Source organism: Osmerus mordax, chromosome 16, assembly GCF_038355195.1.
Source record: "Osmerus mordax isolate fOsmMor3 chromosome 16, fOsmMor3.pri, whole genome shotgun sequence".
NCBI lineage: Eukaryota > Metazoa > Chordata > Actinopteri > Osmeriformes > Osmeridae > Osmerus > Osmerus mordax.
The window spans coordinates 8,569,193-8,588,033 of NC_090065.1; the positions used below are offsets into that span (position 1 = coordinate 8,569,193).

An 18,841-nucleotide genomic window follows, 5' to 3' on the forward strand; every position below is an offset into this window, starting at 1 on the left:
GTGATGGGAGGTATAGCAATGGCATGTAAATGTTGTATATGTTCTGGTTGTGTTATTTATGGATACATTTCTCAAAAAACTCTAAACACACATATTTTACAGCACCAACTAAGAGTCAATTTCATCTGGGAGGAGAAAAACAGGTGAGACATAGTTTGATGCTACATACATGTATACTGCTCAAAGCCAAAGCACCATCAGTATATCTACTACTGTAATTGTATAAAATGAATTATTATATTTTTAGATTTATTCTACACCTTTTGCAGGCTTCTGAGGCCTACTTACTTTAAAGTAGTATACAGTAAATGCATTCATCATTTAAACTTACAGCCCCACAGGATAATTATAAATTAATGAGAAAGGGGACATCATTTCAAAAAAGAAGGAATAGATTTTGTAACAGTGATATATTTTTTCCCCAGTAAGCCGCCACCATGAGTACGGACGCGGAGATGGCCCAGTATGGCGCGGCCGCCATTTACCTTCGTAAACCTGAGAAGGAGAGGATTGAGGCCCAGGCTGCACCATTTGATTCTAAGAATGCCTGCTATGTGCCTGATGTCAAGGAGTTGTACCTCAAGGGTCTGGTTGTTAAGAGGGATGGCGGGAAGTGTGACGTGAAAATCCTTATCACTGAGGAGGTAAGAGGATACTTAGCACGGAATGAAAAAACAATTTGTTGGACTTGTTTCTGTACATCTATATTTTTCAGCCACAGTTACTGACACATTTAAGCTGTTTAAAAACATACAAAAACGATGAAATATGTTTGAAATTCACTTGAAAAATGTATACATTATTCAATTAGAGTTGGCTTCATGCATGTAATCAACATCATCTTTCAGGTTAAAACCTTCAAAGAAGAGGAGGTCTTGCAGATGAACCCTCCTAAATATGATAAAATTGAGGACATGGCCATGATGACCTACCTCAGTGAAGCTACTGTCCTGTATAACCTCAAAGAGCGTTATGCCGCATGGATGATCTACGTAAGAAAACTACACATGTAGACATGAGCCACCTTAAGGAAGCAAATGACACCCTCAGAAAATGTATACTTGAACTCTGATAGCAATATTTCCCTTTACTCTCTGCTCATATGCAGACCTACTCTGGGCTCTTCTGTGCCACGGTGAACCCCTACAAGTGGCTCCCTGTGTATGACATGGATGTGGTCAACGCCTACAGAGGGAAGAAGCGCATGGAGGCTCCACCCCACATCTTCTCCGTCTCTGACAACGCCTATCAGTTCATGTTGACTGGTATGGACTCTACTGATGGATGGCTGAATTCAAATATAGATGGACGGATTCTTAGTTGCTACCTGTATCAATTCTGATACATTTATTTGTCAATTGACTTTCAGATAAGGAGAACCAGTCAGTCCTAATCACGTAAGTTCAAGACTTTAACTGAGTGTATATTTTATGTATATACTATATATATATACTTATATGTATATAAATATGAAAAAGGTTGTGATTAATGACTTAAGAAGCTTGACAATACTTATTTTAGTTCATGCACACTAAATTCTATTTTTATCATCTAATAAACTAGTGGAGAATCCGGTGCTGGAAAGACTGTAAACACCAAACGTGTCATCCAGTACTTTGCCACAATTGCTGTTTCTGGAGGGAAGAAGGAAGTAATACCCGGCAAAATGCAGGTATGACCTTATATACACCATATAAAGTGCATGCCATCAATTGTTGACCCATCATTGTTTTCAGCCCCCCAAAAAAGTATTTTCATGGTACAGTTAAGTGCATATGTTTCATTTTACATGAAAACTGTAAATATATCCTCCCATTTTTTATTAAGAAAATTATAGTCACTGGCTGCATCATCATTTATAAAAAAAATCTGTCCCCCCACATTTTAAAACAAACATAATCCATTCGTATATGGTAGTTAAAATATAGTTTATATCTTCAAAATATGTTGTCATTCTTGACAGCAGTACTGTCGTAGTTTTACATACAGCATATCATTAACTAGAGAGAGTACATTTTCTGGGGAAATTGTAGGGTGTGCTTGCTTGCGTCGGTTGCAGATGGCTCCGTCCCCTTAAGTTTTTCCCATCTAGAGATGTTTTCAAGCATTCAGCGAGTTTAAATACATTATTTAATGTGACACTTCTTACTGTACATACAAGTCTTGATTTGCTTGTGCTGCTAGTACACCACGACACCATACGATACATCTATGCACGTTGTATACATGCGTCGTTGCTAACGTGTGCTGACGTTGTGACGTAGGCTAGCACTGAGTTCCCTTCGTTGACACAAGGCACTTTTTGCCACAAAAAGGTAATTCAAACCTAAAGCGTGCAACGGAACGTAAATCCCAATAGAAGCAACGCAATCGTGACCAAGACATTTTGACACCAACGTTGTCTATGTAGTCCAAATATTTAGGGATCCTTAGGGGGGCAAAAATAATAATCATAAATAATATATATGTGAGAGAACACTGTTAGTATGTTACTTATATAGCAATATAAGAGGTTAAGGATTTATGACATTTGCACTTTAAGTGGGAAGTAGGCTACTGTGTTAACTCTGAGCAAACATATTAAATTAAAGGTGTTCAATGATAATACAGAAACAGGGTTAGACCTAGTCTAGGGGAAGCGTTCCAGGAGTGAATGATTAAAGACGAAGTGACAAGAGAATTATTTTGGAATATTGGTGATAAGTCTAAATGACCAACTGGTTCGTCTCCCTTCAGGGTTCCCTTGAGGATCAGATCATTGCAGCTAACCCTCTACTGGAGTCCTACGGTAATGCCAAGACAGTGAGGAATGACAACTCATCCCGCTTTGTAAGTTTGGAGGGAAAATATTTATTTTCACATTTTACATTAACTTAGAAATCAATAGGACAGTTGAAAAAGCCCTCTCTATGCACTCTTTCAGGGTAAATTCATTAGGATTCACTTCCACATGAATGGAAAACTGGCAAGTGCTGACATTGAGACCTGTAAGTGGATTATTTCCCAGTTGATCCTTTAAATACATGTTGGTGTCCATTCACTTGAAATTCAAATTGTTCTAATTTTTCTCTGTCATTTCAACCATGTCTCTCAAAGACCTGCTGGAGAAGTCCAGAGTAAGTTTCCAGCTGCCTGATGAGAGAGGCTACCACATCTTCTACCAGATGATGACCAACCACAAACCTGAGCTTGTTGGTGAGGCACTGCAGGGATTCTGAATGGCATTAACTACTTTGTCCACTCATTGAGGGTTCTTCCTTTTACATAAAATGTACACATGCCTTGGGTGATAATCATTTAAGTTTTGTCTCCACAGAAATGTCGCTTATCACCACCAACCCCTACGACTACCCCATGATCAGCCAGGGTCAGATCACTGTGGCCAGTATTGATGACACAGTCGAGCTTGATGCCACAGATGTAAGTCACTAAAAGGGTTCAACTTGAAAATCATGATGTATTGGTGGTTCATTGTAAACTTTCTTTCCCCATCCAGGATGCTATTGACGTCTTGGGCTTCACCGCTGAAGAGAAGATGAGCATCTACAAGTTTACCGGTGCTGTCATGCACCACGGCAACATGCACTTCAAGCAGAAGCAGCGTGAGGAGCAGGCTGAGCCAGATGGCACAGATGGTAAGCCAAATTATTTGTATCAATGTTCTAAAGAGCATTCATATAACTATATTCCTGTGATAAACATTGCACTCTGATGCTCATTGTTCCTTTCTCTCCCCAGTGGCTGATAAAATCGGTTACCTTCTGGGTCTGAACTCAGCTGAAATGCTGAAAGCCCTGTGCTACCCCAGAGTGAAGGTCGGCAATGAGTATGTGACCAAGGGTCAGACAGTGCCTCAGGTAAAGCTTTAAAAAGCATGTTAGAAATAAAGCTTGATTGTAATATTAATTTTAGCAGTGTTTATCAATTATTACAGGTAAAAAACTATTCATAAATTGAAATCAATGTTTAAGTGGAACCAACATTCTTACACAGGTAACCAATTCAGTGAGTGCTCTGGCCAAGTCCATCTATGAGAGGATGTTCTTGTGGATGGTCGTCCGCATCAACCAGATGTTGGACACCAAGCAGCCAAGGAACTTCTACATCGGTGTGCTTGACATTGCTGGTTTTGAGATCTTTGATGTGAGTTTGAGATCAATAATTGCACAATTATTAGAAATACATTCAAAAGTGGTTTCTTTCATGTGTCATTAAACTATACAGATAGTATCTACTAAAGTAAAAAATACATACGGTATGGTGGGATAGGTCAATAAAGTTCTGCCAAACTTTGTAAATCTACAGTACAACAGCATGGAGCAGCTGTGCATCAACTTCACCAATGAGAAACTGCAACAGTTTTTCAACCACACCATGTTCGTCCTGGAGCAAGAGGAGTACAAGAAGGAGGGCATTGTCTGGGCTTTCATTGACTTTGGCATGGACTTGGCTGCCTGCATTGAGCTTATTGAGAAGGTGAGGTGTCTGTGGATGTTTCATACATGGCAAGGATACAAGGTTATTCATACATGTATATACAGTATATATAAACTGACATGTTCTTATCATATCACAATGCTTATTATATGTCTTATTCAATTATGCCGTTTCAGCTCACTCTTATACACAGTATATTTGACTGATCAAAGTATATTTCTACACAGCCAATGGGCATTTTCTCCATCCTTGAAGAGGAGTGCATGTTCCCCAAGGCTTCAGACACTTCCTTCAAGAACAAGCTGTATGACCAGCATCTTGGCAAGAACATAGCATTTGAGAAGCCTAAACCAGCAAAGGGCAAGGCCGAGGCCCACTTCTCCCTGGTCCACTATGCTGGTACAGTGGACTACAATGTCACAGGCTGGCTGGACAAGAACAAGGATCCCCTGAACGACTCTGTGCTTCTGCTGTATGGAAAGTCCTCAACCAAACTGTTGGCCACGCTCTATGTTGCTGCTCCACCTGAGGGTTAGTATGGTTGAATTAGATTACCAACACAGGTTTACACATTGAACATATTAACATGATTTGTGAATGAATTAACAGTATCGTTCAAGCAACAAGACATTTAATTTATAATGCTGTCTAATTCCTGCCACTCCTTTAACAGATACCACAAAGAAAGGAGGCAAGAAGAAGGGAGGTTCCATGCAGACTGTGTCCTCTCAGTTTAGAGTGAGTGAGGTTTCTTTTTTATATGATTTGGGATAGTTTAATGCTGTGATTGTATTTTAATATTAGTGAGCATTTTAGCTTTATTATGAATAATATCTGAGAGTAACAATGCTTTATAACAACCTGACAGGAGAACTTGGGAAAGCTGATGACCAACTTGAGGAGCACCCACCCTCATTTTGTGCGTTGTCTGATCCCCAATGAGTCAAAGACTCCAGGTAAAATATTGTTTTACATATTATTTCTCTTAAGTCATTATTACTTTAAACATAAAGTGATTAAACATGTATTTGATTATTCTTTCTACAATTAAAATCCACAAAGTAAAATGCTGACCCTAAATGTTACATCCAGGTCTGATGGAGAACTTCCTGGTTATCCACCAGCTGAGGTGTAATGGTGTGCTGGAGGGTATTAGGATCTGCACAAAGGGCTTCCCCAGCAGAATCATCTATGCTGACTTCAAGCAGAGGTAATAATAAACATATACATTTGCGATGTAGTTTCTGTAAATAAGCAGACATGTTGAGAAATACATTTTCTATCTTTACAGATACAAGGTATTGAATGCCAGTGTCATCCCCGAAGGCCAGTTCATGGATAACAAGAAGGCTTCTGAGAAGCTGCTTGGGTCAATTGATGTGAACCATGAGGAGTACAAGTTTGGACACACCAAGGTAAATTTTGATGATGGGATACTGGAAACTCATGTTTGTGACTTACAGAGGTTATTCAATATCTCATTTAACTGGTAGACATTCAAAATGGAATCGAGAGCAATCCAACAATCTTACTGTAATAATACTTGTGAGAAATACACAGTTTTTAAAATCCTCATCAAGTCATTTCATTGGCAGTTATTTGATCCGAACATCATACATAACCTTTGTTATCTACTTAGATAGCAATATGTTAACACCAGAAGTGTTTATGTTTTTTTGTATTATACCTGTGTCTCAGGTGTTCTTCAAAGCTGGTCTTCTTGGTGTCCTTGAGGAGATGAGAGATGAGAAGCTTGCTGCTCTGGTAACCATGACACAAGCTCTTGCCCGTGGATACCTGATGAGAAAGGAGTATACCAAGATGACGGAGAGGAGGTGAGATGGAGATGATAAAATGAAAAATATGTATTCAAGATACATTTTGTTCTACTTTGAAGCTATTGTTAGAATAATGATGTAAACTTGTAATTTTGGAATGATGGCTAACTTGGGCTTGATGGAATGATAGACTCTACATGTAGTAATGGGTTAGGGTAATGACTTCACATTGCATAATTTGTATCAAGCTAAAAAATTACGGTGTCTATCTCTTATTATCAGAGAGTCTGTCTACACCATCCAGTACAACATCCGCTCATTCATGAATGTGAAACACTGGCCATGGATGAAGGTCTACTACAAGATCAAGCCTCTTCTGCAAAGTGCTGAGACAGAGAAGGAGCTGGCCAACATGAAAGAGGACTATGAGAAATGTAAAGTTGCTCTTGAAAAGGCTGAGGCTCGCAAGAAGGAGCTGGAGGAGAAGATGGTGTCCCTCCTGCAGGAGAAGAATGACTTGTCTCTCCAAGTTGCATCTGTGAGTGAGGCACACACACGCACACACACACACACACACACACACACACACACACACACACACACACACACACACACACTAAATTAAAGACTAATTAACCTCTGTTATTCTCAGGAAGCAGAAGGTCTGAATGACGCTGAGGAGAGATGTGAGGGTCTGATCAAGAGCAAGATCCAGCTGGAGGCCAAACTCAAAGAGACAACAGAACGGCTGGAGGATGAAGAGGAGATGAATGCTGAGCTGACAGCCAAGAAGAGGAAGCTGGAGGATGAGTGCTCTGAACTGAAGAAGGACATTGATGATCTGGAGCTTACCCTGGCCAAAGTGGAGAAGGAGAAACATGCCACAGAGAACAAGGTATCAACATCTCACCAATATCCAAGCAGTAGCTTGTTCAAAAACACAAAACAATAGTTTTAACTTAGACTAACTTTGTCTTGTCCAGGTTAAAAACCTGACTGAAGAGATGGCATCTCAAGATGAGAGTGTTGCCAAACTGACAAAGGAGAAGAAAGCCCTGCAAGAGGCCCACCAGCAGACACTGGATGACCTGCAGGCAGAGGAGGACAAAGTCAACACTCTGACCAAGGCCAAGACCAAGCTGGAACAGCAAGTTGATGATGTGAGTAAAGTTGTGTTTTCGTGCACATTTGGGCGTTTTATCCAACTTTGCCTCAATGGGTATTTAATTAAATGTCATATAATAAATTGGTTTTAGGGATTCAGAAAGACAAATGACTAATATTATGTGTTCTGAATAAATAGCTGTTAACATCAAAGCTTAAGTATGATAAATGTGTGTTGTCCTCCAGCTTGAAGGTTCTCTGGAGCAAGAGAAGAAGCTCCGTATGGACCTTGAGAGAGGCAAGAGAAAGCTGGAGGGAGACCTGAAACTGGCCCAGGAGTCCATCATGGACCTGGAAAACGACAAGCAGCAGTCCGATGAAAAGATCAAGAAGTAAGTGTTCTGATACACTATACAGTATAGATATAGATATATGTAATAAACACTTTTTAAGTAAGTATTGTATAATTATTAGAGACATTATTGACATTATATTGATTTCATTTACTCCAGCAATTATTAGAATTGAATTTCCACTTCAACATAATAATTTTGATGTCAAATGTTCAACCCCGTCGGGGTTCATGCATTAGGTCATGCATTTCACATTTATTACATAGTACCGGTACTCTCCTTGGAGTAATGCAATAATAAAGAACTGAAACTGAGATTTGTGTCTAATTATGCTAATCAGATTACTAAATTGAATATCTTAATCATTAAGGACAACAAGGCTTTTGTTTTGAAATACTTAACAGAAAAATTATGGATGTGCTTTACAATTTAATCTCCACTCAATGACACAAAACCAAATCCTGACATGGATTAATGTGTGCACTAAAGGAAGGACTTTGAGACCAGCCAGCTCCTCAGCAAGATTGAGGATGAGCAGTCTCTGGGTGCCCAGCTGCAGAAGAAGATCAAGGAGCTCCAGGTACGGTGTAGTTAATAAACCCCAGACAAGTAATAATTCCTGGTTTGGCTGGATGCTATTATAATAGCTTGTGTTTGAAATCCACCATGTCTATTAAGTCTATTTCCTCTCGAATGTGGGCCAGAATTTTGAGACTTTGACGCTAAATATTTTGTATCTACTGTAGGCTCGTATTGAGGAGCTGGAAGAGGAGATTGAGGCTGAGCGTGCTGCCAGGGCCAAGGTGGAGAAGCAGAGGGCCGATCTGTCCAGGGAACTTGAGGAGATCAGTGAGAGGCTGGAGGAGGCTGGAGGCGCCACAGCTGCTCAGATTGAGATGAGCAAGAAGCGAGAGGCTGAGTTCCAGAAGCTGAGACGTGACCTGGAGGAGTCCACCCTGCAGCATGAGTCCACAGCCTCAGCCCTGAGGAAGAAGCAGGCTGACAGTGTGGCAGAGCTGGGAGAGCAGATCGACAACCTGCAGCGCGTCAAACAGAAGCTGGAGAAAGAGAAGAGTGAATACAAAATGGAGATTGATGACCTTTCCTCCAACATGGAGGCAGTAGCTAAGGCTAAGGTCAGTGATACAAATAAACCAAAACAGAAAGATAGAATTAAGGTAAAAATGTAACCAAGAAAGCAAAGGATGGGTTATAGAGTGGGTTACAGAGGTTTGTGGAAAGCCGTTTTATGTTCACCTTTTACTGATTCTAAATTCCCTCTTAAATGCACGTTTTGTAATTTTATAAAAATGTTATACTATTTGTTGTTATAATATTTACAAAATGTTAACAATTTAAGGATTTCACAACTTCAATTTGGCACATTGTGTTACACTTAACAGTATAAAGAAACAACCCTAGAGTATCTATGTGATTGAAACATGATGTTTGTTCCACAGGGAAATCTGGAGAAGATATGCCGTACCCTTGAGGACCAGCTCAGTGAGATCAAGACCAAGAACGATGAGAATGTGCGCCAGGTCAATGACATCAGTGGACAGAGAGCCAGACTCCTTACTGAGAACGGTAAAAAAAACTATGCAACATATTTGATCAGTTCAAAGGCCTACATGCAGAAATATGTTCCACAAGGGGTATATTGAAAATAACCAAAACAAGTATAGTAAAGAAACAGACCTAAGGAAGAGCTTCCTTAATTCCCCACAGGGGAGTTTGGTACTAAGTTGTTGGGACACTCTTAAGAAAACTCAGCTTTCATTAAATCCCCACAGGTGAGTTTGGTCGCCAGCTGGAGGAGAAGGAAGCCCTGGTGTCCCAGTTGACCAGAGGCAAGCAGGCCTACACCCAGCAGATTGAGGAGCTCAAGAGGCATGTTGAGGAGGAGGTCAAGGTAAAACAACTAAAGAATCCCTATGTTGACCAACTATGACAGTTTTACAGTACAGTGGTTTGCGAATACTATTTTTTGGTCCCTTACTACATCACCCACATCTCCTATTATTTTTCCTCTCAGGCTAAGAATGCCCTTGCCCATGGTGTCCAATCTGCCCGCCACGACTGTGATCTGCTGAGGGAGCAGTTTGAGGAGGAGCAGGAGGCCAAGGCAGAGCTGCAACGTGGCATGTCCAAGGCTAACTCTGAGGTGGCTCAGTGGAGAACCAAGTATGAAACTGATGCCATCCAGAGGACAGAGGAGCTGGAGGAGGCCAAGTAAGTCCAAAACATTTAATAGTCTTCTTAAAGCTAGCAATATAGAACATTGATAGTTAAAGATAAAGTTACTGTCGACCACTCCAAGTTTGCTCTCAGGACAGAACACCATTGCGATCATTTTTGTGTCAACAGGAAGAAGCTGGCTCAGCGTCTCCAGGAAGCTGAGGAGACCATTGAGGCCACCAACTCCAAGTGTGCCTCTCTGGAGAAGACCAAGCAGAGGCTGCAGGGAGAGGTGGAAGACCTCATGATTGATGTTGAGAGAGCCAATGCCCTGGCTGCCAACCTGGATAAGAAGCAGAGGAACTTTGACAAGGTGAAAAATATAGTGCCAGTTCTAGGTTTTGATGTAACCAAAATCAGCAATTGGAGCTTAAGAACTATTGTTATGCTCATGCCCTGCTTTTGTGCTTTGAACCTAACACATTGTTTACATGTTGACATTAATTGTTAAAGGCTGCTTTGGTGTGTGCTTCCTCCTAGGTTCTTGCAGAGTGGAAGCAGAAGTTTGAGGAGGGCCAGGCTGAGCTGGAGGGAGCTCAGAAGGAGGCTCGTTCTCTCAGCACAGAGCTCTTCAAGATGAAGAACTCTTATGAGGAGGCTCTTGACCAGCTGGAGACTCTGAAGAGAGAAAACAAGAACTTGCAACGTGAGATAAATGTAGTGTGTGGTGCTTTTGTATTATTGAAAAGAGAGAATTATTTCCAATTTCACCATCTCATTATACTGTGGATTAGTTGATTTACAGAACCATCAACTGGGGGAAAACAGTTTCCTGTTGACCTTGTGTTGGATCCAGCAGACTAAGCTTGCTAATTGAACAAGCTTCTGTTTCAAATCACAGAGGAGATCTCTGACCTGACCGAGCAGATAGGAGAGACTGGCAAGAGCATCCATGAGCTGGAGAAGGCCAGGAAGACAGTGGAGACAGAGAAGTCTGAGATCCAGACGGCTCTGGAGGAGGCTGAGGTACAAACTATCCACAATTTCTAGAATTAAGTGGAAATGATAAACATCATTACCACAACTAACAATTACATTTTCAAAAACTTTCATTTATTCAGGGAACTCTGGAGCACGAGGAATCCAAGATTCTGCGTGTGCAGCTGGAGCTGAACCAGATCAAGGGTGAGGTGGACAGAAAGCTGGCAGAGAAGGATGAGGAGATGGAGCAGATCAAGAGGAACAGCCAGAGGGTGGCTGACTCCATGCAGAGCACCCTGGACTCTGAGGTCCGCAGCAGGAATGATGCTCTGAGAATAAAGAAGAAGATGGAGGGAGACCTGAATGAGATGGAGATCCAGCTGAGCCATGCTAACCGCCAGGCTGCTGAGTCCCAGAAGCAGCTGAGGAATGTTCAGGCACAGCTCAAGGTACTGTGATCTATTTTTCAGTTCAATAACATATTATATATTCATTGATATAACATTGATATATTCTCTTACTTACATAACCGAAATAAACACCAATGCTAAGCTCCTACACTGCATTTATCCTAACCACTTTGTTTGTTCTCTAGGATGCCCAGTTGCACCTGGATGATGCCGTCAGGGCCGCAGAGGACATGAAGGAACAGGCTGCCATGGTGGAACGTAGAAACGGTCTGATGGTGGCTGAGATTGAGGAGCTGAGAGTGGGTCTGGAGCAGACAGAGAGAGGCCGCAAAGTGGCTGAGCAGGAGCTGGTGGACGCCAGCGAGAGAGTGGGACTGCTGCATTCCCAGGTGTGGACAAGAGCCACACATATAGACACAAAGTTAAATAACTTTCACAGCAAGGGCTTAATTTTTCCGATATCCATGTGTACTCTCCTCCAGAACACCAGCCTGTTGAACACCAAGAAGAAGCTTGAGACTGACCTGGTTCAGGTGCAGGGAGAGGTGGACGACATTGTCCAGGAGGCCAGAAATGCTGAGGACAAGGCCAAGAAGGCCATCACTGATGTGAGTCTGGCTAACTAAGTATCACAGTACAGTCACTATCAGTCACTACTTTACTTACACCATCATCAAGGCCATATCAAAGCAATATGGAACCACCATACAGCTACCATACAGTAGACTACCCCTATGGTAGCATACCTTCCACCCTGTATCCATGTCCTAGTGCTTCATAACTTATGTGTCCACAATTCTAGTGTCGACCCCCACTGATCCATCTAAGTAGAATGCAGAAACTTGTTAGATGGTTCTGATTTATACGCTGCAGTTCTCACAAGGTTTTATAACAATTTGATGGGTCATACCACTCGTACACGGTCTAGGTGATATAATGCTGTACTGTGAAATTATTTCTGTTCATGTAACCTGGTACAATATACTATGTGTACATACAGTTCCTCAGTTCAACCAAGCGGTATTCTGTTGTTGCAGGCTGCCATGATGGCAGAAGAGCTGAAGAAGGAGCAGGACACCAGCTCTCACCTTGAGAGGATGAAGAAGAATCTTGAAGTGACAGTCAAGGACCTGCAGCACCGTCTGGATGAGGCAGAGAACCTAGCCATGAAGGGTGGCAAGAAGCAGCTCCAGAAACTGGAGTCCAGGGTGAGTTTGCAAAAGTAAAAATAATCCCTGTTGCCTTGAGAAAGGTAAAATATGTTTACGCCCTTTTTTTCTGGTATAATGCTGTTAATAAGGACGTTTTTGCATGGGAGTGATGGATTCACCATGAGCTCATAATCTCCACTCAGGTGCGTGAGCTGGAGACTGAGGTTGAGGCTGAACAGAGGAGAGGTGTAGATGCAGTCAAGGGAGTCCGCAAGTATGAGCGCAGAGTCAAGGAGCTGACATACCAGGTAACAACATACTCATTACACTCTTTATAAAATCATCAGCATTTGTGTGAACATGAACAATTAATTACTTTTTTACTTCAGACTGAGGAGGATAAGAAGAATGTAAACAGACTTCAGGACCTGGTGGATAAGCTGCAGCTTAAAGTGAAGGCTTACAAGAGACAGGCTGAGGAGGCGGTAAGTCTAATAACTTATTTGACCCTTGCTTATGCAAAATAAAGCTTTCCTAACTTTCGGTGTATATATCTATGGCTTTACCAATGGTATTTTTCTTGTCTTAATGATCACTGCAGCAAGTACATTTACAAAGTTTTTAAGAAATATTTTTTAATGAATTGATCCCAGGAGGAGCAGTCCAACTCCCACATGTCCAAGTTCAGGAAGGTTCAGCATGAGCTGGAGGAGGCTGAGGAGCGTGCTGACATTGCTGAGTCTCAGGTCAATAAGCTCAGAACCAAGAGTCGTGACTCTGGAAAGGTAAAGACCTGCTGATGTCACATCAAGGGTTCAGACAAGAAGAAAATGCATTACAATGTTTTGTTAGACCATTTGTCAAATATAAAAATTAAATACAATAACTGTTTTCTTTTTTACAATCAGGCAAAAGAAGCGGAATAGACCCTAACCTGAACAAGACACTGTGCCAAAACATTGCTATGTATCATAAAATATGGTTTACTTTGTGATATTTTGAATGGTTTTGAAAATAAAATAAAATAAAACAATCTACAAAACAACATGGCTTGTTGATTTGTTTTAGGAGGTCGAAATGTTGTCTAAGGTTGCACAACTGTGTACATAAAAATGAGTTTACACAGGTCGAAAAAGCACATAAAAAATGTCCGCAGACAAATTCAGTTTGAAAACACATGGCCTTTGTAGCCTTTGAAAAAATTATTCCATGATCCTGAATATAGTATTTATAAGAAAGTGAGTTTGTTAGAGCTACTGTGGCCTGTTTATAGGTGCTATAGCTGATAGATAAGTCTAAAGATGTTTGTTTCAGTAAAATATGTGGGTCCTTTAGTGACTGCAAGGGATACAAAATATACAGATATAATTATTCAAATTCATCATATAGATGAAGAATAATCCAGGCTATTTTACCTAACTAGTACAGTGTCTGTGGTATGTACAATATTAAGATTGTTAACTTAACAGTCTTGTTGCTAGTTCTAGTTAGACAGACAAAATGTGCATTCTCTTCCACATTTCCTTATTTTTTATGAAATATGATTTAGCTCAATTTAAAATAGTCAGTTAGCCACTATGGCTATTCAACCCGTGAGTCATGTGGGTATCTAGATAGCTAACGTTACTATGCAACTAATATTGCAACTTTTACTTTTTACTGTACTGTAGTGCTTTGTGTGCAAGAAAGGCCCATTACAAATAACATTTATTTTGTATGTCTTATATTTTATATCTGAAATCTAAGGTTAGGCCCAAACTTGGAAACTAGACTGTAATGAACATGAATCAGTTTTTGGCATGACAACTCTGTCTTGAGGCGTCTCTCCTCTGAGCTCATTCGACTCGCTGCCGTGTAGCTCTTTTTCAAAGAGGGAAGCGGGAAACTGTGAGTCGGCTTGGGTGCTGGAAGGGCTTGGAAGGCTCTCGATCTCCGGGGTTTTATATGTTCAGTGCTGCTCATGAGCTCCCCGCAGTGCATGAGGGGGTCACCCACTTGGATCAGACCCAATGTAGAATCAGCAATGACACAGGGGGAGCCTGGAGCAAGAAGAGAAATGACAGGAGCCTGGACGGCAGCCAAAGCAAGCCACTGAGGAACCTCTTCACCTCAGATGACTGGGAGTCAGTTTACTGTAAGGGCTTCCCTACAGACATGATCGTTGTCCAATATGTGTGTGATGTGTAGTATGTTTGCAGAGGGGCCCGTTATGAGGATGGCTATTAATAGAATCAACAGTCAGGAAGAGGCCAACGTAAAGGCCGAAAGAGCCAGACTCCACTGAGAATGGTAAAATCATTTAAGAACAAATAAACTTTTACTGTGCTTAGATTTACATTAGATTAATTAGTCAAGCGTGGCTAAAGCGGTTCCATAAAGGCCAATTCCAGCTCACGCACTCTTACTAATTCAAGTCAGATGTTTAGTCAAGCTAATTGCGCGTGCACCCTATTCTTAAGCAGCCCGAGAGGTAAAACATGGATCATACAATCCACCACGGCAAAAGCAATGCACACGGCCACGTGACTTCTTCCAGAAAGAACGTTCCCTTTAAATCGTGTACAATGACAGCTCCATCATCCACCGCTTCATCAAAATAAAATGACAGGCCATGATTGACGTGAACGATAGGCTACGTAGGTCGAGGACCTTTTTAGACCTTTACTTCGTTGATTAAAAAACAGACACCCTCTAAACACATCTAAATTGACTTTTTGACAATAAATAGCCTTCTATTAATCAATACATTATCCAGTAGACTAAACTTTTTAACATGGTTTTTGTGTCGTGGAAATGGAGGGTATGGATTTAAGTTCGTTTTGCAATTGTAGGCTACTGTTAACAATTATATATAATTATATAATTACACCTCAAATTCATCTCAGAGTGTTTACTGACTATGCATACATGTTACACAGCCTTTAGTTTGTTCAATTTTATCTCACACAGTTTTAGATACATTTTTAACGTTTCAAACTTCAATAGCTTTTTGCTCAGGTGACCAGTACATTTCAACGCCATGTGTAATTGCTGACAAAGTACATTTACACATGTCCATTTAGAGGCAGAGACTTTGTCTTATCTAATCACGATTTGTAGTAATGAGAGACATATCCAAACTCTTTGACTCCTAGGAAGTGGAGTCAGGTGTAAAACCCAAAGGCCAACTTTAAAGTCAAATAGGCCTGGACTGGTAATCTGTCATAGCGGGAAAATGCCTGGTGGGCTTAGGCACCTTTTGGGCCAGTGTAAAAAAAAAACTTAATAAACAGAATAATAAATTGCCCATTGACTGGCCCATGAACCAGGGAGAGCATTGGTTCTCTATGCTGACACTGGGATAGCCCAATCACTTCTCTTACAAGTCCCCACCCCTCCCCCCCATTCATCTGTTTCTTGTGAGTCAGATGCCGTGGCCTGGATCCATAAATTTGTGGAGATTTTATTACATAATTTGAAATGATACTTTGACTTCCAGTAAAGCCTTATCTTTGACAATTACTTGTACTTTAATTGAGTATGGAGATTGTGTGGGTCTACTCCACTGCCACCTCTCATCACCAGGGAGTCAGTCAAGAGTGAGTGAATACACTGGTCCACTTGCACCAGCACAAATATCCACAGCACTAGCTAGGTGCAGATCATACTGTTAAAGCAGATCACTAGTTCCAGCTCTGTGGAGTCTGCTGGACCAAACTACACAGAATGGTCTTGCTCCGTCAGAGGTATACGGGCCGATGTTCGCCCCTCACTGGGGTCAAACACGCCACCTCTGACTTCCCAAGCGCGACCACTACCAGCTACGCCAACGAAAAGCTAGCTATTCGTTGACGTGGGTGGCCTGTTACATACTTGAGGAGTGAGTTTCACCACACACCGGCTACACAACATGTATGCATAGTCAGTGAGCATTCTGAAATGAATTTGAGGTATTGAGGGGGTCAGATGGCTGAGCGGTGAGGGAAATGGGCTATTAATCAGAAGGTTGCCGGTTTGATTCCTGGACGTGCAAATGACGTTGTGTCCTTGGGCAAGGCACTTCACCCTACTTGCCTCAGGGAGAATGTCCCTGTACTTACTGTAAGTCGCTCTGGATAAGAGTGTCATCTAGTTGTAATTCTCATCTGCAGCCAGACATACGTCTTTGGAGTTAGTACTGCATTCTGTAGTTTTATTTAACTGTCATAACTGAGATACTATAGAGACGCCTGGAACACGAAACTGGAGCCTGGAGTTCAGCCAGCCTCAACAAACTGTTGAATAACCTCTTAACCTAAACTCTCTGGGAGTCAGTTTGCTGATAGGGATTCCCCTGACAAATTATTTATGGCTCATCGTGTGTGTTTGTTGATTTGTGGGATTGTGTGTGTGTGTGTGCACTGAAGTTATATAATTTGAAGGATAGCGGGTCAATGAAGATGAACGCAACACAACTTTTCCATGACTGTTGCTTCAGTTAGTAGTAGTCCCAAATACCTATTAAATAAATTTACATGTAACATATTAATATTTATATAAACAATGTTTCTCTAATTCATATCATTCTTTCCATCAACAGAAATAATCTCTCCTCAAAGGTTAAGGTTATCATTGACAAGCATATAAGGCTTCTCTGACATACATACATCTCAAGTGGCACTGCTGAATGTATGTTTCTTGACCTGTCAAGCTGTTTTGAAACATGATGATGTTCAGTGGTGGGCAAGAAAGCAATCTGACCATATATGTCTGTTCCCCCACAACATATCCCATTCATACTTTGGACATTGATACCACGATAAAGTTGCCAGTCAGATATATAGCCCTGAAGGTCTGCCAAGAACAAACCTTCTCTGGCCTCAAAGGAGGCATGCCAAAGTAACTTACTTGCCTGACATTGCATCTGACACCTCAAATCCCAAATTGGACTTCAGGGATATGACAGGTTTACTGGTCCAAGCTAACAGCGCTACTTGAGCTACCAAAGTAATTGCTTATGTGTCAGGCAGATTTCCAGAAGATACAAAACACGTCAAATGTGTAACAACTCACAGCAGTAAAATGTGTCATTGTTTACATTTCATGATACATTATTTCTCCTGTTTGCAAGAGCATTAAGTTTACCAATGACAGTTCAGCCAAGACACTCACATATTAGATTTGAGCATTTATTGATAACCATGACATGGAAATAGGTTTGACTTTGGTGGAGTGGATGATCTAAGGGAAGCGCTCCCAACATCTTTACATGTTGTCTCCTCATAAATGGATTTATAGTAAGCCTACTGTAAATGTTATCAAGTCTATGGCTTGCTAAATCAGTAAATCATGTCACCCGATAATTTATTATCCAAAATAAATAGGTTTTATATTTCAATGGACTGAATAGGATTAGGATACTCGAAACCAGACTGGACACATTTCTGTGTCATTATTATAAAATCCATACAGTTCACTCATGCATGTGGGTAATAATATATTTTATCTCTATTCTCTTCATGTTGGATTTGAAATAATACATCCAATGTTCAGTAAAAGTGTTTTCCTTTTCTGGCGAACCTATTCAAAAGATATAGAATGAAACACGGTTTTCATTTTCACACAAGTTTAGCAAATTGGTCAAAAGTTGTGCAAACTGCAAGCAAAAATAAAAAATAAAATGTATTGCCTTAAATCCTGTTAGATCTAGTACTGTACTCATTACAACCTTTAATGTGTACTGCACTTAATAAAAATCCAACTTAGGCCTTTTTATACATTATTAAAAAAAAGAAGAAAACGGAAAGCAATGTGGAATAAATACAGAAATGTCCTGTATCATGCAAAAGAGACATAGAGAGAAGGAGGGAGAGGGAGGGATGGGGTGAAAGTCAGACTCTAGACTCGTCTCTAATTCATTTCCTTTAGGAGAGTAGTCCACAATTAGCTCCTGCTTGCTAATCACTCTCCACTAGATATAAGGAGTCCCACCGAGCAGCATCCACGGACAGACAACTTCCACCTGTGGGGTAAGATACTTGTTATTTTCACATCCTTTTTATTGAGCTCAGGCACATAGATAAAACTCATAACACTTTGTGCTTATTACATGGTAAGTAAGTTTGCCTTGCCCATATACAAGAAAAATTAGTCAACTATTATGGACAAACATGTAAGGTTGAGTTTTGAATGTAAAGACATACAATGTGATGCAATATGTTTTGTCCCATAACTGAAATCCTATTTTGGGATGACAAACCTTTGTTTACTATAAGATATTGGATGTTGAAAAGTATGTTCTTGTTCTTGAACGACATATTGCATTTACAGTAAATCATGTTTGTTGTGTAGCAGGGATGCACCGATTCCTTTTCCATTACCAATAGGTATTGGCCCCCCCAATAAAAATAAAAAAATCTGCTGACTACCTAAAAATGGCCGATTACTTGTGACCAATTGTGATGTTTGAAAAGGCACCATGCTTATCATAT

The 18,841-nt window shown here is 40.8% G+C and overlaps 1 protein-coding gene across 1 annotated transcript; it reads left to right on the forward strand.

The window, feature by feature from the left end:
- Window positions 1-425: 425 nt before the first annotated feature.
- On the forward strand, window positions 426-13,437 carry LOC136959150 (myosin heavy chain, fast skeletal muscle-like). Its single transcript, XM_067253403.1, has 39 exons — window positions 426-644; window positions 849-992; window positions 1,109-1,265; window positions 1,370-1,397; window positions 1,564-1,672; window positions 2,737-2,829; window positions 2,924-2,987; window positions 3,097-3,195; window positions 3,317-3,420; window positions 3,497-3,635; window positions 3,739-3,857; window positions 3,994-4,143; window positions 4,306-4,476; window positions 4,665-4,968; window positions 5,111-5,175; window positions 5,306-5,393; window positions 5,530-5,647; window positions 5,729-5,852; window positions 6,136-6,272; window positions 6,498-6,753; window positions 6,868-7,110; window positions 7,199-7,375; window positions 7,566-7,711; window positions 8,162-8,252; window positions 8,419-8,808; window positions 9,133-9,259; window positions 9,466-9,584; window positions 9,708-9,904; window positions 10,040-10,223; window positions 10,391-10,556; window positions 10,752-10,876; window positions 10,972-11,280; window positions 11,427-11,630; window positions 11,724-11,849; window positions 12,279-12,449; window positions 12,596-12,700; window positions 12,782-12,877; window positions 13,046-13,177; window positions 13,301-13,437. The coding sequence occupies exons 1-39, from the start codon at window positions 438-440 to the stop codon at window positions 13,316-13,318; spliced, it is 5,802 nt and encodes a 1,933-aa protein (XP_067109504.1). The 5' UTR covers window positions 426-437; the 3' UTR covers window positions 13,319-13,437.
- Window positions 13,438-18,841: the final 5,404 nt, after the last annotated feature.